This window comes from Anolis sagrei, chromosome 9, assembly GCF_037176765.1.
Source record: "Anolis sagrei isolate rAnoSag1 chromosome 9, rAnoSag1.mat, whole genome shotgun sequence".
Lineage (NCBI taxonomy): Eukaryota > Metazoa > Chordata > Lepidosauria > Squamata > Dactyloidae > Anolis > Anolis sagrei.
In genome coordinates this window covers 21,854,782-21,881,818 of record NC_090029.1, presented here as the reverse complement: position 1 = coordinate 21,881,818, position 27,037 = coordinate 21,854,782, and the positions used below count along the sequence as shown (strand labels likewise).

Below are 27,037 nucleotides of genomic sequence, written 5' to 3'. Positions count from 1 at the left end.
GTGACCCCAGGTATATAGAAATATAGACATCAATCATCTACTGATACAAATCAGCCTTTCCTTTTTTTATGGAGTACAGCTGAAGCATCTTCTGCAGAGTCCATTGTAAACACTGTGGAACAGTTTCGTGTAAATGTCCCAAACATAGGTGATGTTTACAAAACTTTTACTGTTGCCAGATTTTTCAGAACCCCCGCATTGATCTCAGGGGGACCCCATTAGGGGTCAGGACCCAAAGTTTAAGAAGCCGTGCTCTAGGGAAGAATGGATTCTGCATAGGGTTGTTTCCCCTTTTGCCTTGCCTGTGTTTTGAGAATCTCTGAACCCCACAGAGCTACATATTTATTTGCATGCATCGAGACCAGACATTGGCAAACTTTGGCCCTCCAGTTGTTTTGGACTTCAACTCCCACAATTCCTAACAGCCTACACAGCAAACAAGATCATTATGCTGGCTTTTGTATTTGATCACACGTCGGACAGTCCAAGTGTCTAGGACTGTGTGATATATCAGCAAATAATGCGTGGAGATCCAAGTAGGGTGGCCTTTTGCAGCCGACAGGTGGTGATTTAGTCAGCGCTGATTGTTTTTAAGTGCAGGCCATGGTCTTTAGGCACTGCACCCAGTGTGTTGATCACCACTGGGACCACCTTGACTGGCTTGTGCCAGAGTCTTTGCCGCTCAAATTTTGCAGTTCTATCTTTAAATCCTATTATTATTGTTATTATTATTATTGTTGTTGTTGTTGTTAACAACAACGACAACAACAAAGCCCCTGAGTTCTTAAAGTGCATCATTCAAAATCCACAGTTTTGCTCTTTTCTCTTCTTCTCTGTAAGTACAGAAGAGACAGACGACACCGGACATGAAGGAAGAAACCTCTGCTCTGTTTCCCCCAGTAATTCTTCCAAAGAGGTGAATCATATTCCCACAATTGCAATTAATGTTAATCTCTCACAGAGCGCTGGAGCAGTGAGCAAAGAGTGACGTTTTCCTCTTGGATCAGGAGGGGAGTGACTGTCTTGGGGCCACCACCTTTTCCCTTGTGTTCTCGTCAGGCTTCTTGGCTTGTTCAGGATCATGGTGAAAAGTTGTTGATTTTTTTTGTGTGTGTCAGGAGCGATTTGAGAAATTTCAAGTTGCTCGAGGTGTGAGTGAAGGACGATGCCCAGGGGACATTGCCCAGATGCTTTGATGTTTTATTTATTTATTTATGGCATTTATATGCCGCCTTTCTCACCCCACAGGGGATTTTAAAATTTCTTCTGCAGTGTTTTTCAATGTTTTTATGAGTGATGGTCACTCATTGGTCTGATAGGTATATTGTGTCCAAATTTGGTGTCAATTCATCCAGTGGTTTTTGAGTTATGTTAATCCCACATACAAACATTTCATTTTTATTCATATAGACTAGCCGTCCCTGCCACGCGTTGCTATGGCCCAGTCTGTGTATATGTGTTTTGTGTGTGTATATATGTGTTTAGGTGTGTGTATACATTTGTGTATATATTGTGCTTATATATATATATGGGTGTATATATATTTGTGTGTGTATGGGTGTATATATGTGTGTGTATATATATGTGTATATATATTTGTGTATTTATGTGTACATGCATATTGTGTATATGTGTGTGCATGTGTATATGTATATATATGTGTGCATGCATGTGTGTATGTATTTGTATGTGTGTATATATGTATATTTATGTGTGTTTGTGCATATATATACGTGTGTGTGTATGAATGTGTGCCTGTGTGTATATGAGTGTATGTGTATATGTATATATGATGTACTTTGGGTTTTTAAAGTCTGTTCTGCTGGGGGTTATTGTGTGTGTGTATGTATTTTTAGGGATGATGGACACTCGTTGGACTGTTAGGTGTCTTGTGTCCAAATTTGGTGTCAATTCCCCCAGTGGTTTTTGAGTTCTGTTAATTCCACAAATGAAGATTACATTTTTATTTATATAGATTATTAGTAATATTACTTGTAATGTAAAATATATAATCATAATATTGAATTGTTATTAGTATTATATTGTATTGTATATGAATATATATATATATATATATATATATATATATATATATATATGTCGTGTCAGGAGTGACTTGAGAAACTGCAAGTCGCTTCTGGTGTGAGAGAATTGGCCATCTGCAAGGACGTTGCCCAGGGGACGCCCAGATGATTTTGATATTTTTATCATCCTTGTGGGAGGCTTCTCTCATGTCCTCACATGAGGAGCTGGAGCTGATAGAGGGAGCTCATCTGCCTCTCCTTGGATTCGAACCTGCGACCTGTCGGTCTTCAGTTCTGCCGGCATAGGGGTTTAACCCACTGCGCCACTGGGGGCTCCATGTATATGAATACACAATAATATAATATAATATAATATAATATAATATAATATTAGCATAGGGAGCTGGGGGTGGTAACGGCCGACAGGGAGCTCTGGCGTGGGCTGGTCCATGAAGTCACGAAGAGTCGGAGACGACTGAACGAATGAACAACAACAACAAAGCATAACACAGGAAACAAGATGGAACTGTCCTCCTGGCCCCCTTTTTTCACTCTGGCTTTTTACCATCCTTGTGGGGGCTTCTCTTATGTCCCGGCATGGGGAGCTGGAACTGACAGAGGGAGCTCATCCACGCTCTCTGCGGATTCGAACCTCCGACCTGTCGGTCTTCAGTGCTGCCGGCAAAAGAGTTTAACCCATTGCGCGACCGGGGGCTCCTTGGTGAAAAGTGACCAATGCATGATAAAGATAGAAAAGCAAAGTGTGACATACATGTATGCATTTTAAATGGCTGGCCTTTCCCCTTCTTTATTAACTCAGCAACAAAACTTTCTGGGTCTGGTGCCAATGAGACAGGGTGAGATCCAGTCTCGCCTGTTGTTCCCTCCCTCTCTTTGCAGTTTTTTGTTGTTTCACACATCTGGTTCTTTTGCTCCCTCCATTTTTCTTTCTTCCTTTCCTGTATTCAAAGACTATTCTGCTATTAAATTTGAGACTTGCGAACTTTCAGTGGCAAAAAAAGTTAACAGGGAGAAATTGGCATGACTTTAAGAAAACCCCACCCTTTTGCAGAGCCAACCATCTTCTGCGTATCCATCCTGTGCGCTGCATTCGCCTTCCATACAAGTAGCTCTGTGTTCCAAGAAGTTTTTTTTTTTAATCAGCCAGCCACAGTGTTGAGACTTTTTTTCCTTCTTCCTGTTAAGAGAGCTGGCCAGACTCAGCGTGATTCAGAGAGAAAGAGATCTCTGGGACTCTCAGCAAACACATCTGGGAGAGATTTCGGGAGCCCTCGCTTGCTGAATTACTGAATCTGTTCTGGAGTTCATGGTTGTCTCTGCTCTCTCTGTTTTCCCGTTTTTCGGACAACATGTACGAACGGCACAAGAGACGGTACAGCCTGTGCGACATTTCCAAGGTGGACAGGGCTGTAGATGTGGTCTTGTTGAAGGTAGGCTGTTGCTTCTTTTTCCACGGTCACGGTCATATCTCCCCTAGCTTCTGTTGAAGGAATCACTGCTAGATAAGGTCTGAAGTTGCTCCATTCAAGAGCATGAATTAAAATGGTCAGTAGCTGATAGTATGGAATGCTCTGCATGTTTACTCAGGAGTAAATTAGCGTTTCTTTGTAAGGGCATTTACACCACAATTTAAGGGAGATGTTGACAAGCTGGAATGTGTCCAGAAGAGGGAAACTAAAATGATCAATGGTCTGGAGAACAATCCTTATGAGGAGCGGCTGAAAGAGCTGGGCATGTTTAGCCTGCAGTCAGACCACACCTGGAATACTGTGTCCAATTCTGGGCACCACAGTTTAAGGGAGGTGTTGACTCTAAGCTGGAATGTGTCCATAGAAGTGCGACTCAAATGATTAAGGTTCTGGAGAACAAAACCTATGAGGAGGAGCTTAAAGAGCTGGGCATGTTTAGCCTGTGGTCACACCACACCTGGAATACTGGTTCCAATTCTGGACACCACAGTTTAAGGGAAACATTGACAAGCTGGAATGTGTTTAAAAGAGGGAAACTAAAATGATCAATGGTCTGGAGAACAATCCCTATGAGGAGTGGCTGAAAGAGCTGGGCATGTTTAGCCTGCAGTCCGACCAGACCTGGAATACTGGTTCCAATTCTAGGCACAACAGTTTAAGGGAGATGTTGACAAGCTGGAATGTGTCCAGAGGAGGGCGACTCAGATGATTGAGGGTCTGGAGAAAAATCCCTATGAGGAGCGGCTTAAAGAGTTGGGCATGTTTAGCCTTCAGTCAGACCACACCTGGAATATTGTGTCCAATTCTGGGCATCACAGTTTAAGAGAGATGTTGACGCTAAGCTGGAATGTGTCCATAGGAGGACGACTCAAATGATTAAGGTTCTGGAGAACAAGCCCTATGAGGAGCGGCCGAAAGAGTTGGGCATGTTTAGCCTGCAGAGGAGAAGGCTGAGAAGAGACATGATGTGGGCCATGTATAAATATGTGAGGGGAAGTCATAGGGAAGAGAGAGCAAGCTTGTTTTCTGCCACCCTGGAGACTAGGACGCAATGGGACAATGGCTTCAAACTACAGGAAAGGAGATTCTACCTGAACATGAGGAAGAACTTCCTAGTGATGAGAGCTGTTCAGCATTGGAACTCTGTGCCCTGGAGTGTGGTGGAGGCTCCTTCTTTCGAGGCTTTTAAGCAGAGGCTGGATGGCTATCTGTGGGGGGTGCTTTGAATGTGATTTTCCAGCTTCTTGGCAAAATGAGGTTGGACTGGATGGCCCACGAGGTCTCTTCCAACTCTGTGATTCTGTGAAGCACAGTCATATGCCCATTGTTGACTCAAACATATGAATATATTTCGTAATTTGTAATGGATTTTGCTCAGTGATTTGTTCTTTTTAAATGAAAAACAATGTAGAGAAATGGAATACTGCTGATAATAAAAGTTAATCCTGTAGTGTGTATGTCGTTCCATCTATGGGCAACTCATCCCAACTCATTTGTTGGCTTATGTTGCCTTTACTGTCTTTCTGCTCAATATTGTAGTATGAAAACCTTCATATGTCGTTCTGTTGCTCGCATTTCTTTTGTTTATGAAATTCTTCTAGAACGCATCTACCTCTATCTCATCACAATCTAGGTTTAAGAGGAAGAGAATAGTGTCCCAAGGCTCCAGCAATGCTATATTTTGATGAATTTCCTATTTTCTGGTCCCTTTAATGGCAGAGATTGTGAATCCAACTTTTCAAATTCAGGGGTGGGATTCTTTACTTTCAAAATATTGGTGGACTCTTCATTTCAGTCATCCTCATTGGCATACTCAGTGGTCATAGAAGGTGGGGTTTATAGTTCCAAATTGCTTGGAAGGCCACAGGCAACAGACATATCAGAGCCGAGCCATCTTTTGCTTTCTTATGCATGCTTCTTTCAAGCTCCATGCAGCTGTTCTCTTCCCTACTTGGCCTTTGTGCAAAAGCTACAATAACAGCCCTTCTTCCAGAATTTGGTTCTATCGCAGTGGTTCTCAACCTTCCTAATTCCGCAACCCCTTAATGCAGTTCCTCATGTTGTGGTGACCCCCCAACCATAAAATTATTTTCGTTGCTACTTCATTACTGTAATTTTGCTACTGTTATGAATCGTAATGTAAATATCTGATATGCAGGATGTAGTTCAATTCACTGGACCAAATTTGGCACAAATATCTGGTACGCCCAAATTTGGGGGTTGGAGGGGTGGATTCATTTTTGTCCTGTGGGAGTTGTAGTTGCTGGGATTTATAGTTCACCTACAATAAAAGAGCAATCTGAACTTCAACAACGATAGAATTGAACCAACTTGGCACCCAAAACTCCCATGACCAATAGAAAATAGTGGAAGGCTTTGGTGGGCATTGAGCTTGAATTTTGAAGTTGTAGTTCACCTACATCCAGAGAGCACTATGGATTCAAACAATGAGGGATCTGGACCAAACTCGGCACAAATACTCAATATGCCCTAATGTCAACACTGGTGGAGTCTGGGGGGAAATAGACCTTGACTTTTGGGAGTTGTAGTTGCTGGGATTTATAGTTCACCTACAATCAAAGAGCATTCCGAACCCCACCAATGATAGAATGGGGCCAGACTTCCTACACAGAACCCATGTAACCAACAGAAAATACTGTGTTTTCAGATGATCTTTGGAGACCCCTCTGATACCCCCTCGCAGCACCCCCCAAGGGTCCCAATTCTCAGGTTGGGAAACACTGTTCTATTGCATTCCATCAAAACCAGTGGATGGAAAATTGCTGCAAATCCGCATCATACGTTGTCCCCTTAACCAAGATCAGTGTGAGTCTATGACTTTGTAGTTCTGTCTACTCCTAGCTAGGTGCATGGGCATGTCAGCTCTTACAATACTAAGGCTGCATCTTTCAAAATCCTGGGCTTCCAGCAATATTTTTCCACTTCATTTTGGAAAAGTTCTAATTTAGAGCATGCAAGCGATTGAAATTCACTTTTATGAAAACTGTGTTCTTTCCGAAAAAAGGCACCGAAAGAAAAGTGTTTAGCCTTCCCACCAGCAGTTTGTTTGAGTAGGTCTGTCCTTTTTCCATCTTGGCTTTTCTTTTCAATAGGGTGTGGAGGAGAGAGCTGCAAATACCTCTCCTGGCTAACTAACGGTTCTTGGCCTTCTTTCTCACCCTCCAAATCTAAAATTAGTAACTGTTCCACCAAACAGCAAGGTGGCAGTCTGGGAATGTTTGTCACTGTTTAAGAACTTTATTTTCCTGGCAGAGAAGGCGACTGGAGGAATGCAGCCAACTTGATGGGTAACTAATGGATTCTGGCTGCTCCTCCGTTTTAACTTGGGTAGGAGGAACCTCTAATGCAGTGTTTCTCAACCTCCCAAATGCCACGACCCTTTAATTCATTTCCTCCTGTTGTGGTGACCCCCAAACATAACATTATTTGCGTTGCTACTTCATAACTGTAATTTTGCTATTGTTATGTATCGTAATGTAAATATCTGATATGCAGGATGTATTTTCATTCACTGGCACAAATATCCTATACTCCCAAATTTGAATACTGGTGGGTTGGGGGGGGGGGGGGGTGTCGATTTTGTCATTTGGAAGTTGTAGTTGCTGGGATTTGTAGTTCACTTGCAATCAAAGAGCATTCTGAACTCCGCCAGCGATGCAACTGAACCAAACTTGGCACACAGGACTCCCATGACCAACAGAAAATACTGCAAGGGTTTGGTGGGCATTGACCTTGAGTTGTAGTTCACCTACATCCAGAGATGATACATAATGGGTTACAAAGCTTTTTTGTGGAGACTTTGGAGCTGGACACAAACAATGATAGATCTGGACCAAACTTAGTACAAATACTCAATATGCCCAAATGTGAACACTGGAGGAGTTTGGGAATAATAGATTGTGACATTTGGGGGTTGTAGTTGCTAAGATTTATAGTTCACCTACAATCAAAGAGCATTCTGAACCCCACCAACTTCCCACACAAGACCCCCATAACCAGTAGAAAATACTGTGAACACTGGAGGAGTTTGGGAATAATAGATTGTGACATTTGGGGGTTGTTGCTGGGATTTATAGTTAAGCTACAATCAAAGAGCACTCTGAACCTAGCCAATAATGGATCTGCACCAAACTTGGCACACTACCTACATGGCCAACATTGAATACTAGTGGGGTTGTGGGGGAGGGGGTCTGTTTTTGAATTCTGGGAGTTGTAGTTGACCAACACCAAAAGGGAATAGAAGGACAGGCGGAGAGATCTTCAGTGTTCTCTTCCAAAAGTGTTCCTAAGACCATAAGAACTATGTGTTTTCTGATGGTCTTTGGTGACACCTCTGAAACTCCCCTCCCGACCCCCAGGTTGAGAAACACTGCTCTAATGGAAAGGAATCACTTGGCAAAGATTTGCCAGGTTTTGCTTAATCCGTGTCCCTGATTATTGAGGGGTTTGGGGCCCGGGCTTTTATTGTGGGAAAATCGATCTCATGGGGAGGCTTCAGTATTTGTAAGCAAAGCTTGCAAACTAAAACACAGTGCAAAGGCAATAGCAAAATCTGGAAGTCTTCACTCATAAACATTGTGTCTTGGCTTTGAAATGTATGCTATCATGTAACAAACAGGAAAAAGTGTGTTGCTCTCATTCTGAAAGCTAAATTGAAACTTGATTAAAGGAAATGTAGACCCGAGGGTATAATAAGGAAATGGAAAGCTTAAAATAATCCACGTGTATCCCCCTTGGTGAGCTAAGTTTGTTTTTATAGCTCAGGGGGGTTATCTGTTGCATGGCACTTAAGCCCAGGGAGGTGGTCCAGGGTTGGAATGCCTTGTGATCATCTTAGGTGAACAGGTGAGTGGTAAAGACTGGCCACCAGGTTCCGTGGTTTGTTGACAGGTTTTAGTCTTAAAGCATCTTGATCAGTGCTTCTCAACCTTCCTAATGCCACAACCTCTTAATACAGTTCCTCATATTGTGGTGACCCTCGACCATAAAATTATTTTCGTTGGTACTTAATAACTGTAATTTTGCCACTGTTACGAATCGTAATGTAAATATCTGAGATGCAGGATGCATTTTCATTCAGTGAATCAAATTTGACACAAATACCCAATACACCCAAATTTGAATACTGGTGGGTTTGTGGGGTGGTGGTAGGTGGGTTGATTTTGTCATTTAGGAGTTGTAGTTGCTGGGATTTATAGTTCACCTACAATGAAAGAACCAAAGAGCATTCTTTGATTGTAGGTGAACATTCTTGAGCATTCGTAAGATCATCCGGGGAGACCCTGCTCATTGTCCCCCCATTATCGCAATTGCATGTGGCGGGGACAAGGGACAGGGCCTTTTCTGTGGTGGCCCTCCCTCCTGAGTGAAATTAGATCTGCTGCATCCCTCTTGACCTTCCGGAAACAAGTAAAATCCTGGCTTTGTAGATTAGGCTGACTTCATGATGTGACGACTTACATCAAACTGATAGACTGCCCTTGGGTGATGATTAAAACCGGTGACCGCTGACTGCTTGATTGTTTTTATATTGTTTTATACTGTTTTATATTGTTATTATATTGCTGTTAAGTTGTATATTTATGTTATGTGAGCGCCATGGGGTGCCGATTTGTTAGCTGTCCTGAGTCCCTCTGTGGAGTTGAGATAGGATGGGATATAAAAGCCCAAAATGAATGAATAAATAAATAAATAAATAAATTCTCAGCTCCACCAACAATGGAATTGAACCAAATTTGGCACACAGAACTCCCGTGACCAACAGAAAATACTGGAAGGGTTTGGTGGGCATTGACCTTGAGTTTTGGAGTTGTAGTTCACCTAGATCCAGAGAGCACTGTGGACTCAAACAATGATGGATCTGGACTAAACTTAGCACGAATACTCAGTATGCCCAAATGTGGACACTGGTGGAGTTTGGGGAAAATAGACCTTGACATTTGGGAGTTGTAGTTGCTGGGATTTATAGTTCACCTACAACAGTGGTTCTCAACCTGTGGGTACCTAGATGTTTTGGCCTACAACTTCCAGAAATCCCAGCCTGTTTACCAGCTGTTAGGATTTCTGGGAGTTGAAGGCCAGAACATCTGGGGACCCACAGGTAGAAAACAACTGACCTGCGATCAAAGACCAAACTTCTCTCACAGAATCCCCATGACCAACAGGAAAAACTGTGTTTTCTGATGGTCTTTGTTGACCCCTCTGACAACCCCTCTCGACTCCCGCAGGGGTTCTGACCCCCAGGTTGACAAATGCTCATCTTGATAGATCTGGAAAATGGAGCTTCACACAAATGGCATGCCTTGCTGTTTGTAAACTACATTGTATGAAGGCCTTTCATAAATCCTCCATTGAATGTATTGTCGAAGGCTTTCACGACAGAAATCACTGGGTTGTTGTAGGTTTTTCAGGCTGTATGGCCATGTTCTAGAAGCATTCTCTCCTGACGTTTCGCCTGCATCTATGGCAGGCATCCTCAGAGGTTGTGAGATTTGTTGGAAACTATTAAAACTAGGAAACTGCCATAGATGCAGGCGAAACATCAGGACAGAGCGCTTCTAGAACATGGCCATATAGCTCGAAAAACCTACAACAACCCTCCATTGAATGCTGGGTATGAAGTTTTCCAAAATAAGGCTTGGTGGAACTTGAGAAGGCAGCATTTGGGCCCTGTTTTAGAGGACATTAAACCCTTGCGTATTTGAATATTTTTGACAGCGAGTCTCTTACAACATCTCCAAAATTAGCATGGTTTTATTAGGCAGTGGGTTGCTGTAAGTGTTTTGGGCAGTATGGTCATGTTCCAGAAGCATTCTCTCCTGACTTTTTGCCTGCATCTATGGCAGGCATCATCAGAAGTTGTGAGGTTTTATTAGGCACTTTGTCAGATGAAACCAGAAGAGGTTTGTGGCTGTAGTCCATGAAAGTATAAACCAAATATGTCGTTGTCGTTTCTCAAGTCACTCCTGACACAGCAATAATAATAATAATATAATATACTAGCTGTGCCCTGCCACGCGTTGCTGTGGCCTATAGTAAAACTTATCAAAGTTGAGGTAAATATCTGGACTATTATGAAAGAGAGGTACCTACCTATTCCTTCCCCTTTTCCTCCCCCTTTCTCTCCTTTCTTCCTTCTCTACCTCTTTCTTTCTTTCCTTCTTTCACTACTTGGTTTCATCCTTCTCTCTTTCCTTCATTCCCTCCCCTTTTCTTCCTTTGCCTTTCTTCCCTCCCTGTTTGCTTCCTTCTTTCACTTTTTATTTCCTTTTATTTCACCACCATCATAACAATAACAATAATGCAATGCATTGCCTCCGGGACCTGACACCTCTCCCATTCCCCCTAAAAGGCTCTCATAGGAACAATAGCATCATCATAATAATAATAGAAATAACAACCTTTACCCGCCACGTGTTGCTGTGGCCAATCTTCCCTCTTTCTCTCCTTCTTTCCCTCCCTCCCTCCCTCCCTCCCTCCCTCCTTCCTTTCTTCCTTCCTTCCCATCTTTCCTTCTCCTCTTCTTTGTCTATCTCTTTCCTTCCTTCCCCCTTTTTCTTTCTCTTCTGCTGTCTCTCTTTTCTTTCCTTCCATCTTTCCTTTTCTTTCCTTTTCTTCTTCCTCTAACTTTCCTTCCTTCCCCCTTTTTGTTTACCTCCCTTTCTCTTTCTTCCTTCTTTCCTTCCTTCCTGTCTTTCTAGATTTTGACAGGGCGGGAAGGGGTGGGGTGGGGTTTGGAGGGGGCGTGAAGTAAAAGGAGGTAAGATTGGGGCAGGGGAGTGATGGAGCGTGGGGTTGCGTGTGTGTGTACGGCGGCGGGGGGAGTGGGGTTGCGTGTGTGTGTGCGGCAGCGGGGGGAGTGGGGTTGCGTGTGTGTGCGGCGGTGGGGGGAGTGATGGAGTGTGGGGTTGCGTGTGTGTGTGCGGCAGCGGGGGGAGTGATGGAGCGTGGGGTTGCGTGTGTGTGTGCGGCGGCGGGGGGAGTGGGGTTGCGTGTGTGTGTGCGGCAGCGGGGGGAGTGGGGTTGCGTGTGTGTGCGGCGGTGGGGGGAGTGATGGAGCGTGGGGTTGCGTGTGTGTGTGTGGTGGCAGGGGAGTGGGGTTGCGTGTGTGTATGCGGCGGCGGGGGGAGTGATGGAGTGTGGGGTTGCGTTTGTGTGTGCGGCAGGGGGTGTGTGTGTGCGGGAAGCGGCGCGGCGCGGCTTGGAGTGGGCATGGTTTCCGCAGAGGGAACGTTGGCCGGAAGGCCATGTGCGCGCGCCAGGGAACTTGCGGCTGGGCGCCAATGCGCATGCTCAGTTGTTTTGCCGTTTTGTGAGTGTGTTGTTGTGTTGTTTTTCATTTTGAGTAGATATGTTTGTACCTTGTGGGTTGTGTTATGGGCACGGGGATTTTGGTTAAGTTTCGTTGGGGTTTTTTTGAGTTTTGTTGTTTTGCCATTTTGTGAGTGTGTTGTTGTGTTGTTTTTCATTTTGAGTAGATATGTTTGTACCTTGTGGGTTGTGTTATGGGCATGGGAATTTTGGTTAAGTTTCGTTGGGGGGTTTTTGAGTTTTGTTTCCTCGTTGGATGCCCCTAACAAATTTATATATATAGATAATAGTAGACTGACAAAGTTTAGGAACACAATACACCAGATATCATGATTGTGGAAAAGAAAAAAGTTTGGATTATTGATGTTGCCATACTGGGTGACAGTCGCATTGAGGAAACACAACAGGAAAAACTCATCCTTTATCAAGACCTCAAAATTGAACTGCAACGGCTCTGGCATCAACCAGTACAGGTGGTCCCAGTGCTCATTGGCATACTGGGTGCCATGCCAAAAGATCTTAGCCAGCATTTGGAAACAATAAACACAGACAAAATCACAATCTGTCAACTGCAAAAGCCCACCTGACTTGGATCTGCACACATCATTCACAAATACATCACATAGTCGTAAACGCTTGGGAAGAGTTCGACTTGTGATTTTGTGATACGAAATCCAGCATATAGATCTCGTTTGCTGTGACATACTGTGTTTTTGTGTCAGTAAAATAATAATTTGTGTCAATAATAATAATAATAATAATAGGAGCTATTGGGTACAAACACCACATGCAAATGTTATGTTAATTTGCTACTCCTCTGCTTTTTTTTCCTTAGATTAACCGTGAAAGCTGGTGTCCTGCTGAATCTTCTTCAGATGCCTCACTTTTGGAAACAAAGCACTCTTGTCATTCTTCAGGTAAGATGATGTTTACAGAAAGGAAAGGAAAGGGATGCTGTGCTGTTAGGGTGTTAATCATCTGGGTACAAGGATACGCAGAATAGTTCTTTTCTTTGGAGTTCTTTGCCAGGCTGGTTACCTTCCAGATTGCGCTTCCAGGTTGCAACTTTTCCTAGATAAAGGTAGCCTAGATACAGCAACCTGCATTATGATAGCCATAGGTTGGGTTCCTGAAATGGTATACAGATCTGATATTTGCCATGAGAACCACCTTTTGGAGATCTTGTGAGATCAAAAGACTACATGATTTTTTTAAAAGGGTACAGCTTAAAACTTATAATGCAACACATGTTTGAGCCTCTCAGGAAAGGCATTGCTTCTTTTGGAAGTGTAGGTTTGGGAACTCATTGTGGCAAAAAGAAGCTGGAATTTTAGACTTTTCCTTATCATAGAGACATAGGAAAAAACAACCTCCAAAGTCGAAATAAAAAGGCTTTTAGCCCATTATATATCACACGTTCTTATCACTTCACCATTGATCAATATCTGTGCCTCCTCAATATCGTATACAGGTAGTCCTCAAGTTACAAACAAAATATATTCTGTAGGTTTGCTCTTGAATTTGTATGTAAGCCAAAACAGGGGCATTTTGGGGTTGCTGTGAGTTTTCTGGGCTGTATGGCCACGTTCCAGAAGCATTCCCTCCTGACATTTCTCCCACATCTATGGCAGGATCCTCAGAGGTTGTGAGGTCTGTTGGAAACTAGGCAAGTGAGGTTTATATATCTGTGGAATAATATCCAGGGTGGGAGAAACTCATTGTCTGTTGGAGGCAGGTGAGAATGTTGCAGTTGACCAGCTTGATTAGCATTGAATGGCCTTGCAGCTTCAAAGCCTAGCTGCTTCTTGCCTGGGGGAATCCTTTGTTGGGTTCCCCCAGAGGAGACTTCTTTATTGGGCCCAATTCCTTTGCTCTTCCCAATCCAGTTTCAGATCAGCATTTCAGACAGACGGATGGACACTCTGTGTTCCTTCAAGTGAGTACATTGAAGTAGCAGGTCCACACCATAGTTAATATTCACAGGAATAGAGAGGAACATTTTTGAAATTCCAGGCTGAGCTGGGATTGAGACGAGGAGAAACTCATGATCATGCTTTTCCTAATAAAATGTATGTGGTAGTGTAATATACTCTGCTTACCAGAAAATGTGGGTGCTGCTGCTACTTTAGCGGATCAGGAAACCTTGAAATCTTACAGGTTGAGTTCCCTCATCTGCAAATCCAAAATCTGGAATGTTCCCAATTCCAGCATTCACCGCAAGGATGACTTTGTTTTGTAATGGTCAGTGCACACACTTTGTTTTATGCTCAACATCTTTTAAAACATAGTACATTAAATTACAGTGTATAACAGGAGTTATTTAGTACTAACTTAGGCGATCCATCGTTGTCCGAGTAGGATTGTCTTCCAAGATGGGTTTCCTGTCGGTGGGTCTGTAGGTGGCTGTGGAGCCCTGTTCTTGATCTGCATGTTCTCCCACAGTGAGAGCATCAGTTTTCAGGTGGAAGATGGTCCCGGTTGGGGTTGGTTTGAGGCGCCTTCCTCTTGGCACGTTCCTCTCTTTCGCCCTCCATTCGTGCCTCTTCAAATTCTATAGCACTGCTGGTCACAGCTGACCTCCAGCTGGAGCACTCAAGGGCCAGGGCTTCCCAGTTCTCAGTGTCTATGCCAGAGTTTTTAAGGTTGACTTTAAGCCCATCTTTAGATCTCTTTTCCTGTCCACCAACATTCCATTTTCCGTTCTTGAGTTTGGAGTAGGGCAACTGCTTTGGGAGACCATGGTCGGGCATCCGGACAATGTGGTCGGTCCAGCGGAGTTGATGGTGGAGGACCATCGCTTCAATGCTTGGATTTTTCTGTGGCAACACTGATGGAATCGTTCTAGGAGTTGCATGTGACGTCTGTAAATAGTCCACGTCTCGCAGGCATATAGCAGGGTTTTGGAGGACAATAGCTTTATAAACAAGCCCCTTGGTATCCCTATGGATGTCCCGGTCCTCAAACACTCTCTGTTTCATTCAGAAAAATGCATGGGCCAACTTGGGCCCTCCAGGTGTTGTGGACTTCAACTTCCAGAATTCCTTTCCCCCCTCAAGTCTCCCAACTTCCAAATACGTCTGTGTCGGTGATTTAGGATTTTATTGAAAGTACATTCTGCTTGTTCAACCCAAGTTCAAGTAAATTGAAGAAATGGAAAGCAGGCTTTCCAAAACTTTTGGAGTTTAAATGTTCCCAACAAGATGAAAACCATTTTTCCATGTCAGGATAATTATATTATTTTAACTGTTTCTTCAATACAGAGAATTTAATAATTCGTTTAACTTCTGGGTGGGCTTTTTAGAAAGCATGAGGAAACGATCTAGAGTTATTTTATGGACTTAAGAGTCCACCTGTATAGCAAACATCCCATAAAGGAAAAATTGTGTTTATATTAATTTGGAGGCAATGGGCTTCCCAGAGGTGCTGATGGGGTGTCATAGTGCTCTGTTACACCCAAACTCCCAGGAATGTCAGTTGTTTATGCTCCAGTTAATGAGCGGTAAAAAAGACAAAGGTTTCCCCCTGATATTAAGTCCGATCGTGCCCGACTCTGGAGGTTGGTGCTCATCTCCATTTCTAAGCCAAAAAGCCGGCATTGTCCATAGACACCTAGGTCATGTGGCTGGCATGACTGCATGCAGTGCTGTTACCTTCCTGCTGGAGCGGTACCTATTGATCTACTCATATTTGCATGTTTTCAAACTGCTGGTTGGCAGAAGCTGGGTCTAACAGCGGGAGCTCATGCCACTCCCCGGATTTGGGCCTGCGATCTTTTGATCAGCAAGTTCAGCAGCTCAGCACTTTAACCCATTGCACCACCGGGGACCCTGAGATCAAACCTGAAAAAAACTATGGCTTTTCAACCTATTTTTCTAGACTTTAATGTGGGGTTGATCTTGATACTTAAATTGTGATCTTGGAAACAAAATGGGAAACAAACATAATCACCGTCACTGTTATCATGGGAGCAACAACAGCATAATAATAAAACCATAAAAATCATAACCAAATTGTAACTATTCTTAATTATTAACAAATTCTTGACCATTTTAAACATTAAACAATTACAATCAATAAACATCAAACTGTAAGTTTTGCTCTATTAATGTTTAACATTTATTCAAATGACCAGCCACTGCCAGAAGGGACAGAGACCTTCATCTATGCTGACGATCGTGCTATCATCGCCCAAGCAGGGAGCTTTGAAATGGTTGAACAGAAGCTCTCCAAAGCTTCAGGTGCTCCTACTGCCTTTTACAGGAAAACCAGCCAATTCTTAATCATCTAAAACACAAATGTGTGCTTCACATCTTAAGAACAGACAAGCATCTCGAGCTCTGAGGAATCCCACTGGAGCATGGCAGCACACTAAAATGCCTGGGGGTTATCCTAGACAGTGCTCTGACTTACAAGAAGCACTGCCTGAGTATCAAGCAAAAATGCTAGAAACAATGAAAGCTGGCTGGTGCAACCTGGGGATCACAACCAGACACAGTGAAGACATCTCCCCTTGCTGCTGGGTATGCATGCCCAGTGTGGAACACATCTCACCACAGTAAAACAGTGGATGTGGCTCTTAATGAGACATACTGCATTATCATGTGATGTCTACACCCTACACCACTAGAGAAATTATACTGTTTAGCTGGTATTGCACCACCTGACATCCACTGGGAAGTAGCAGCCAATAATGAAAGGACCAAGGCAGTGACATCTCCAGTCCATCCCCTGTTTGGATATCAGCCAGCACTCCAATGCCTTAAATCAAGAAATAGTTTTCTAAGATTGTTACAGAGATACTTGCAGGAACACCTCAGCAAGCGAGAGTCCCAAAGTGGCAGGCTAAAACCCAGAACTCAAGCAATGGCTGATACTGGATTAGAGGCACAGAAGACTGGTGGACTTGGAAGGCACTGAACAGACTGCACTCTGGCACCACGAAATGCAGAGCTAACAAGAAATGGGGCCACAAAGTGGAGTCCACAACATGTGAGTGTGGAGAAGAGCAAACTACTGACCACCTATTACAATGCAGTCTGAGCCCTGCTACATGCACAATGGAAGACCTTCTTACAGTGACACTAGAGGCACTCCAAGTGGCCAGCTACTGGTCAAAGGACATTTAGTGTAATGCCAAGTTTTAAACTGTTTTGTTTTAAAACTACATTACAACTGTACCCTCAGTTTGCTTCTGATATGATAAATAAATAAGTCTGAAGCATCCAACCTCTAATGTTAAGAAACCGTAGTTCAGATATAAGGAGGAATGTAATTTGTTTACAATTGTGGACGACAGTTTCCATCCCTCTTTCCTTTTTTGAGAATGAGGGACAGAGGAGCTTGGTCACCCCAGGAACGCTTGCATTCGTATTACATTGGAACCATGTAAATGTCAAATGCATCTTTGTATGTCTGTGTTCTAAGTGACTGACTTCTTAAGTCCATGTCAGATCCATAAACTGATTTTTAGAGTGCCTTCTAATCGAGGTGAAAGAAGAAAGCGCAAAAGCTGGTTTGCAGATAAACATAAAAAAACCCAAGATTATGGCAACAAGAATGATTGACACGTGGGAAATAGCAGGAGAAAACGTGGAGGCCGTGACAGACTTTGTATTTCTAGGTGCAAAGATTACTGCAGACGCAGACTGCAGCCAGGAAATCGGGAGACGCTTCCTTCTTGGGAGGAGAGCAATGTCCAATCTCGATAAAATAGTAAAGAGTAGAGACATCACACTGGCAACGAAGATCCGCATAGTCAAAGCAATAGAATTCCCCATAGTCACCTACGGATGTGAGAGCTGGACTTTAGGGGAAGGCTGAGTGAAGGAAGAGAGATGCTTTTGAACTGTGGTGCTGGAGGGAAGTTCTGAGAGTGCCTTGGACCGCCAGAAGATCCAACGAGTCCATACTTCAGGAAATAAAGCTCGATTGCTTATTGGAGGGAAGGATAGTAGAGGCAAAGATAAAGTATTTTGGCCACATAATGAGAAGACAGGAAAGTTTGGAGAAGGCAGTGATGCTTGGGAAAATGAAAGGAAAAAGGAAGAGGGGCCGACCAAAGGCAAGATGGATGGATGGCATCCTTGAAGTGACTGGATTGACCTTGAGGGAGCTGGGGGTGGTGACGGGCAACAGGGAGCTCTGGTATGGGCTGGTCCATGAGGTCACGAAGAGTCGGAAACGACTTAACGAATGAACAACAAAAGGAACTTAGAGAATAGAGGGGGCTCTCTCTTTTGGGTGCATATCCCCTCCGTGCCCCTTTGCTGACCCTGCTGCCGATTATACCTTTCAGCCGAAGTTTGATTAACGTCTTTGGACAAGGTGTCTGCCCGGTGGCCAATCTGGAACTTCCTTTTCAATTTTCCACCCGAAGGTTTTTTGCAGAGCTGGCGGGTTTCTCAGTCTGGAATGCGGTGGGATATGCTCTGTTGAGCTGCCAGCTGGATTCGTGGGAAACACTGCTTTGCAGACTGTCAGGGCTTTGCTTTCCGCCCACCCCCCGGCCCTTCCCTCTTTTTTCCCCTTTCCCACTTACGGAAAAGAAATTTGAGCTTGCCAGGTTGGTTAGAAAGCAGAGAAGGTGCAGGGAAGGGAACCACACCTGCTCTGTGGCGTGGCAGCTCCTCTCTGGAATGCCACTATTTCCAGCCCTTGCTTTCACTTTTCTCATGCAGAGTGTCTCTGCTAATACTTTTACTGATTTGGCTTATTGACATAGTGATGGTGGGTTGGTGGGGACTATTAGTTGACAATTCGTAGTCAGGAAATTTTATTTATTTATTTATTGTATTTAACCTATTTAAGGGGCTGCGGTGGCGCAGCAGGTTAAACCACTAAGTTGACCATAAGGTTGGTGGTTTGAATCTGTGAGATGGGGTGAGCTCCCATTGTTAGCCCCAGCTTCTGCCAACCTAGGAGTTTGAAAACATGCAAATGTGAGTAGATCAATAGGTACTGCTCTGACGAGAAGGTATCGGCGCTCCATGGAGTCATGCTGGCCACATGACCTTGGAGGTGTCTATGGATAATGCTGGCTCTTCGGCTTAGAAAGGGAGATGAGTACCAATCCCCAGAGTTGGACACAACTGTACAATGTCAGGGGAAAACCTTTCTTTTTTTTTTTTTTACCTCTCATTAACTGGAGCGTAAACAACTGACATTCCTGGGAGTTTGGGTGTAACAGCACCCCAGCCACATAATGCATACATACATACATACATACATATTTTCACTTTTATTAGGTACTAGCCGTCCCCTGCCACACGTTGCTGTGGCCGTCTGTGTATATGTGCTTTGTATGTTTACGTTATGTGTATATGTGTGTTATGCACATATGTGTTATGTGTATATGTGTGTGTTTATATGTGTGTTTGTGTATATATGTGGTTTTGTGCATGTGTTGTAATGTAGTTTTTGTTTTTTGGCTTTTTAAGTCCCTTCCACTGTGTTTTTCAGTATTCTTATGAGTGACGGTCACTTGTTGGCCTGATAGGTGTCTTGTGTCCAAATTTAGTGTCAATTACCCCAGTGGTTTTTGAGTTCTGTTAATCCCACAAACGAACATTACATTTTTATTTATATGGATACTAACCGTCCCCTGCCACGTATTGCTGTGGACCACATGGGGGTTCTGTGTGGGGGTTTGGCCCAATTCTATCGTTGGTGGGGTTCAGAATGCTCTGTGATTGTAGGTGAACTATAAATCCCAGCAACTACAACTCCCAAATGTCAAGATTCTATTTTCCCCAAACTCCACCAGTGTTCACATTTGGGCATATTGAGTATACGTGTAGCGTTTGGTCCGGATCCATCATTGTTTGAGTCCACAGTGATCTCTGGATGTAGGTGAACTACAACTCCAAAACCAAAGGACACTGCCCACCAAACCCTTCCAGTATTTTCTGTTTGTCATGGGAGAACTGTGTGCCAAGTTTGGTTCAATTCCGTCGTTGATTGTAGGTAAACTATAAATCCCATAAACTACAACTCCCAAATGACAAAATCAATTTTTTTGAGTGAAGGATATACATTGGGTTGTTAGGTGTCTTGTGTCCAAATTTGGTGTCAATTCGTCCAGTGGTTTTTGAGTTATGTTAATCCCACAAACGAACATTATATTTTTATTTATATAGATAGATAACGATTTTTATCCATAATACAATAGGTGTATTTTGCTGTAGGATTGGGCAACTCTATCTCTAGGGACAAATCCCCATTATGAATCCCCAGAAGGCTGCGCGTACACAAACCTATAGTCTAGCATTTCTGTCTGTCTAAAAAGTTAGTGGGTCAATATATGTGTAGTTCTTTAAACACAAAAAAATTCTGTAGAAATTGCCATAAAGGTGGAAGGGCTAATACAACAAAATGCTGCTGAGCTATTGTGATTGCTTCTGTAGCTGTAAAAACCCATTCCTATTAGTATAATAAGCAATTTTTGAAGCCATATGAGAGTGTTAAATCCATTTTTTTTCTTTCACAGGAAGTTATAATTTTCTAGAAGATCGATTAACTGGTAATGACACCTCCTCGCAAGGCATCCTTAAAACAGGATCTGGGAGTGTGACGGATCTCTTTCCGTTGCCAGGAGAAGATGGGATGGATGAAGTGGACTTTGGGAAGGTAAGGCTGAATCGTCCACACATTCATCCTGTGCACAACACAATCTCTTTCTTCTCAGATATTCAACTCCTTTGCAGGACAGAACTGCAGGGCAGGACAATCAGAATGGTTTTGCACACACACAAAATATCGTCGTCAGAATTTCCTGGGAGGGTCTTTTAGAAAAAAAGGAACCAAAGGTTTTGTTGCACAATTATTATCCTCCTTCCTAAACTCTTGGTTTTGGTTTAATAACACAGCTGAGAATTGGGTTGCTGTGAGTTTTCCGGGCTGCATGGCTATGTTCCAGAAGCATTCTCTTCTGACGTTTCGCCTGCATCTATGGCAGGTATCCTCAGAGGTTGAGGGGTCTGTTGGAAACTTAAGTAAGTGATATTTATATATTTGTGGAATGTCCAGGGTGGGAGAAAGAACATGTGGAACATGAGGTACATGTGAATGTTGCAATTTGCCACCTTGATTAGCATTTAATGGCCTGCAGTTTCAAGACCTGGCTAGTTGCTGCCTGGGGGGGGGGGGGGGTGGGATCCTTTGTTGGTAGGTGTTAGCTGGTCCTGATTGGTAGGTGTTAGCTGGTCTGAAATTCCCATGCTTTTTGAGTAGATATAGGAGAGATGGAATTTGTGATTGCTCGCCCACAGGAGCATGTTGGATACCCGTTTTATAACCCTATTCAAAAGGTTGTAAATGACTGGCTTGCTGTGAATTTTCTGAGCTGTCTGGCCATGTTCCAGAAGCATTCTCTCCTGACGTTTTGCCCACATCTATGGTAGGCACCTTCAGATGTTGTGAGGGCTGTTGGAAACTGGGCAAGTGGGGTTTATATATTTGTGGAACAATGTCCAGGGTGGGAGAAAGAACTCTTGTCTGCTTGTGGAAAGTGTGAGCGTTGCAATTGGCATTGAATGGCCTTGCAGCTTCAAAGCCTGGCTTCTTCCTGCCTGGGGGAGTCCTTTGTTGGGAGGTGTTAGCTGGCCCTGATTATTTCCTGTCTGGAATTACCCTGTTTTCTGAGTGTTGCTCTTTATTTGTTGCCCTGATTTTTGAGTTTTTAAATACTGGTAGCCAGATTTTGTTCATTTTCATGGTTTCCTCCTTTCTGTTGAAATTGTCAACATTCTTGTGGTTCTCCATAGCTTCTCTGTGTAGTTAGACATGGTGGTTGTTAGAGTGGTCCAGCATTTCTGTGTTCTCAGATAATATGCTATGTTTAGGTTGATTCATCAGGTGCTCTGCTATGGCTGACTTCTCAGGTTGAATTAGTCTGCAGTACCTTTCATGATTCGTGTTTGCATTTAGTGGTACCTATGGAGACTTGTCCACAGGTGCATTCTATATGGTAGACTCCTGCAGAAGTGAGAGGTCCCTCTTGTCCTTTGCTGAACACACCATTTATTGGATTTCCTTAGTGGGTCTGTGGATCATTTGTATGTTGTGTTTCTTCATCAGCTTCCCTATGCAGTCAGTGGTCCCCTTGATATATGGCAAGAACACGTTTCCTCTGAGATTTCATGTAAATGCAATTAAATAGAAGTCTGTTAGCCTGCTTCTCAAGGCAGCCAGACTGCAAAGACAGAGGCATTATTTTGTGAAATGGTTAATCCTATCCTAATGGACTGGACTGTGTGGCTTCAGAAGGTCTGGTGACGTGTTTCCACTGCAATCAAAGCCAGCGCAACGCCTTGGGATGACTCCCATTGTTTATACCCTTGGCCTTCTCCGTATTTCTTCAAACGAACAGTCAGTGCAGTGAGATGACTTTGGAGCGTTCCCCGCCGGAGTGAATCAGGCTGCCTAATGTCATTTCCTGCCATCGTTTGGGTTCCAGATTCCCACCCTCTCCACTCTTCCTGGCCATACGGAGCGGCCGTCATGTTTAAAGGCTGGTTTTTAGAATCCTTGTGCAAGTTAGGAACTAAGTTGTGTCCAACTCCGATTCCTGTGAATTAGGGAGTCCATATTGGACAGCATTTCAAAATCCTTTCTGAACCACAGGGCTTTCGGCCAAGATAATAATTTTTCTGGACGGGGAAGTGGGACATTTTTTTCCAACCCCTTCAGCCTTGTGCACAATCCAGGGAGTGGTGAAGGAAAGGGTGAGGCATGGAGATGAAAAGCTGTTTTCATCTGTACAGTTCTTTTTGGTTTCCTCAAAGAAAACTGCACACAAACCCCAATAAATAGCCTCTAATACAGTTCCATCCTGGCGTTTTGGATGCAGCAATGTTTCCATTTCGTCTTTTTCTGCAAGAAAGGCTTTCATTTATACCTGCAGAGCTAAGAAGATGGGTTGTGGTGAGTTTTCCAGGCTGTCTGACCATGTTCCAGTAGCATTCTCTCCTGACGTTTTTGCCCACATCTATGGCAGGTATCCATAGGCAAACTAGGCAAGTGGGGTTTATATTTCTTTGGAAAATCCAGGGTGGAAGAAAGAACTCTTTTCTGTTGAAGGCAGGTGTGGACGTTGCAATTGGCCAGATTGATTAGCATCAAATGGCCCTGCAGTTTCAAAGCCTGGCTGATTCAAGGCTTTTCAATCAAGGTGATTAATTACAAAATTCCCACCAGCCTCCAACAGACAAGAGTTTATTCTCCCACCTGGGACATTATTCCACATATATATATATAAACCTCACTTTCCTAGTTTCCAGCCTCTGGGGATGCCTGCCATAGATGTGGGCAGAACATCAGGAGAGAATGCTTCTGGAATATAGCCATACAGCCCAGAAAACTCACAGCAACCCAGTGATTCCGGTCATGAAAGCATTCGACAACACATTGAAGAGGAAGATGTTTATAATTTGAATATTTATTGGAATCGTATGAGAAATTATTCTCTAAAGTATTTGCAGAGTGCCATTGTCTTATTTCTTATCTTTGCCAGATATTTCTCAATTTTGTGTGTTTTTGGGACATTGTAGGATATTCTCAGACATCACATTTCTTCCAAAAGAGCTGGTCAAAAGGAGGAGACAGTTTATGTATTTATGTATTTACATAAATAAATTTATTTATGTATTTACATTTTTAATGTATTTATATCATTTATATTCCACCCTTCTCACCCCAAAAGGGAAGGGCAGATCACAGAACACATACACGGCAAATATCCAATGCCGCTAAACAGACAGAACAGAAAACAGTTAGAGGTATTATGTCAGCATTTTTCTCAACTCCGGCATCCTGGAGGTTGTGCTCAATTCCGACCACAGAAGGGTGCTGTTGCTCCATCCTCCATGATGAAGAGCCCTTGATCACAGACTTCCTCCTTTCTTGGTGCCATGAAATACCTCCCCGCTTAAGCGGTGCCTAATTTTTCTACTCACAGCTGTTTTCGAACTGCTTAGGTGGACAGTAAGCTGGGCTGAAGATCGGGTGCTCACCCCGACCCAGGCTCAAAATCCCAACCTTTTGGGAGATCTGGTGATTAACCAGCTGTGTTAAAGAGTGGCCCTGTGTGACATCTGCATTTGACAGAACCTGGGATTCTGGTTTCCTCCAACTTTGGTGGATTCTACTCTACTTCATCAGATTCATAAAGCCTTATGAGAGCAGAAGTCGATGAAATTGCAAAGGGCCAATAGAGTTGAACTATATTTTTGTAGATTTAGTTCAACACTCTGATCATTCTCAACACCAGTATGATGGGTTAAACTTCCTCTCCTTGTGTTGTAATGGAAAATCCCCGTGTCCAGAGCTATGCCGTGATATAACGTATGGCTCGTCACTCATCTTGCCATGAGATTGCGATCTTGTGCTGCATGCAGTATGCGTGTTTGGTTTTCACACAGAATACATTTAAGGGGATTTCAGTCAAATTAATTGTGCAAAGTTAGACTTCTTAAGGAGGATGTGAGAAGAACTATCTTACAGACTATTGTGAATGGTCGACGGGGACTTTGCACATCCCCTCCAGAGTAGCTGACCCTGTTAAGGTCATCCCTTCTGGCTACTTCCTCATTTTCTCCCCTAAACTATGTTTATATTGTGCATAAACTACATAGTGTGAAAAATGAGTCTCTAAATTGAGAATGAAAATAGGTTTCTGTAAGTTTTCCGAGGTGTATGGCCATTTTCCAGAAGCATTCTCTCCTGACGTTTTGCCCACATCTAGGCAGGCATCCTCAGAGGTTGTGAAGTCTGTTGGAAGCTAGGCAAGTGGGGTTTATGTATCTATGGAATGTCCAGATTGGGAGAAATAGCTCTTTTCTGCTTCAAGCAAGTGTGAATGTTGCAATTGCCCATCTTGATTATCATTGAATGGCCTTGCAGCTTCAAAGCCTGGCTGGTTGCTGGGGAATCCTTTGTTGGAAGGTGTTAGTTAATTTTCAATTATTCTTGTCTGGAATTCCCCTGTTTTTTGAGTGTTGCTCTTTATTTACTGTCCCAATTTTAGAGTTTTTTAAATATTGGAAGCCTGATTTTGTTCATTTTCATGGTTTCCTCCTTTCTGTTGAAAGGTGACCAATTGCAACATTCACACTTGCCTCAAGCAGACAAGAGTTCTTTCTTCCACCCTGGACATTCCACAGATATATAAACCTCACTTGCCTAGTTTCCAACAGACCCCTCAACTTCTGTAGATGCTTTCCATGGACATGGCCAGAATGTCTGGAAAACTCAGTGATTCCGGGCCATGAAAGCCTTTGACAACACCTTGAGAATGGAAATTCTTTAAGAGAGAGGTGTGACATCATGCACTATCATAATGTGCAGCTGGACACATTTTGTACGAGGGTCGAATGAAAAGTAATGCCTCCACCTGCGTAACTCCTCAACAGATGGCAGTACTGGTATGTGGCAGGTACTGGCTTGTTCAGTCGACTCTCCTCTACAGTTCCATTTTAGCATTGAGTGGTTGTGTTGTTAAAGTGCAAAATATGGAACCCTGCAGATGGTTGGTCAATGTGACTTAAGCAACGTGCAGTCATTAAATTCTTGACAGCAGAAGATGTCACCCCAAAGGAGATTCATCAGAGAATGCAAGCTGTTTATGATGATTGTGTTGATGTGAGTACTGTGCATTGTTGGGCAAGTAATTTTAAAGATGTTGAGGTGACACCTTCTGCTGTCAAGAATTCAATGACTGCACGTTGCTTAAGTCGCATTGACTGACCATCTGCGCAGGGTTCCATACTTCGCACTTTAACAACACAACCAGTCAATGCTAAGGCTTATTGCTGAAATAGAACTGTAGAGGAGGGACTACTGAACAAGCCAGTACCTGCCGCATACCAGTACTGCCATCTGTTGAGGAGTTATGAAGGTGGAGGCATTACTTTTCATTCAACCCTCGTACTATAGGAAAATAAAATGACATAATAAATGCACTTTTGTGCAAATTGACAACTTTTCTGCAATAGATGAAGAAAGAATACAGGTACAAAAATACCTATTCCATCCTTGCAATCTTTGTAGCCTTCAATTGATGAAATATCATCAGGACCAAGTGCTTGCAGTTCCGTTCACATCAAAGAGGAATAGTGTGTGGAGAAATGTGAAGTGCTTTGGGTCCAACAACAACAACAACAACAACAATAGCAGCAGCAGCAACAACAACAATAATAACCTTTATTTATACCCTGCCACCATCTCCCCCAATGGGCACTCGGGGCTCCTACAGTATTTCCCAATTGCATTTAGCACTCCTTTATGCCCTGGTTGTAGGAGTCATGAACATTAGAAAGACCTGGTTTTTATCACTAGACTTTTTAATGGCTTTACATAAATTATGTGAATGTTGGAAGTCCCCGATGGCACAGTGGTTTAAATCGCTGAGCTGCTGAACTTGCTGACCGAAAGGTCCATGGTTTGAATCCGGAGAGCGGGGTGAGCTCCTGCTGTTAGCCCCAGCTTCCGCCAGCCTAGCAGTTTGAAAACATGCAAATGTGAATAGATCAATAGGTACTGCTCTGGTAGGAAGATAGCGGTGCTCCATGCAGTCATGCTGGCCACATGACCTTGGAGGTGTCTACGGACAACTCTGGCTCTTTGTCTTACAAATGGAGATGAACACCAACCCCAAGAGTTGGACACGACTAGGCTTAATGTCAAGGGAAAACCTTTACCTACGTGATTGTTGATTCAGTCCATAGTTCCATGATCTAAGCACTAATGTATGTATTTTATTATCTCCGGTGTACCCTACAGAACTCACAATTACAGTTAGATGAGTGTGTTCTCAACTCCTCATTTATATTGGGCATCTCTGTCCCAACTTTCCTAATCAAAGATGACTATTCTCGTTGCTTCTCTTCCTAATTTTCTAACCCTCCCCATTCCTATCAATCCGGATTCATTCCAATTTTCCTTTCCCTCTTTCAGTTTTCTCCCCCCCCCCCAACTTTATTTTATTTATGCAGCACTCAGAAAACGGCTGATTTTGTACTAACACACAGCACATCTTTCAGCTTTTGTGGAGACTCATGCATTTAGTGATTGTGGGAAAAAACATATTTACGTCCTATTATGACATTGGAGCCCCAGGTGGTGCAGTGGGTTAAACCATTGAGCTGCTGCACTTGCTTACCAAAAGATAGCAGGTTTAAATTCGGGGAGTGGGATGAG

General features: G+C 43.3%; 1 protein-coding gene across 10 annotated transcripts in view; it reads left to right on the top strand.

Moving 5' to 3' along the window:
* AKAP13 (A-kinase anchoring protein 13) overlaps positions 1–27,037 on the top strand; it is a 290,558-nt gene that overhangs the window by 189,692 nt on the left and 73,829 nt on the right. For all 10 annotated transcript variants that reach the window (XM_067471354.1, XM_067471352.1, XM_067471349.1 and 7 more), the window contains 2 exons: positions 12,681–12,762; positions 20,331–20,470. In XM_067471354.1, coding sequence (XP_067327455.1) covers positions 12,681–12,762; positions 20,331–20,470 — 222 coding nt within the window. The remainder of the gene's footprint in view (positions 1–12,680; positions 12,763–20,330; positions 20,471–27,037) is intronic.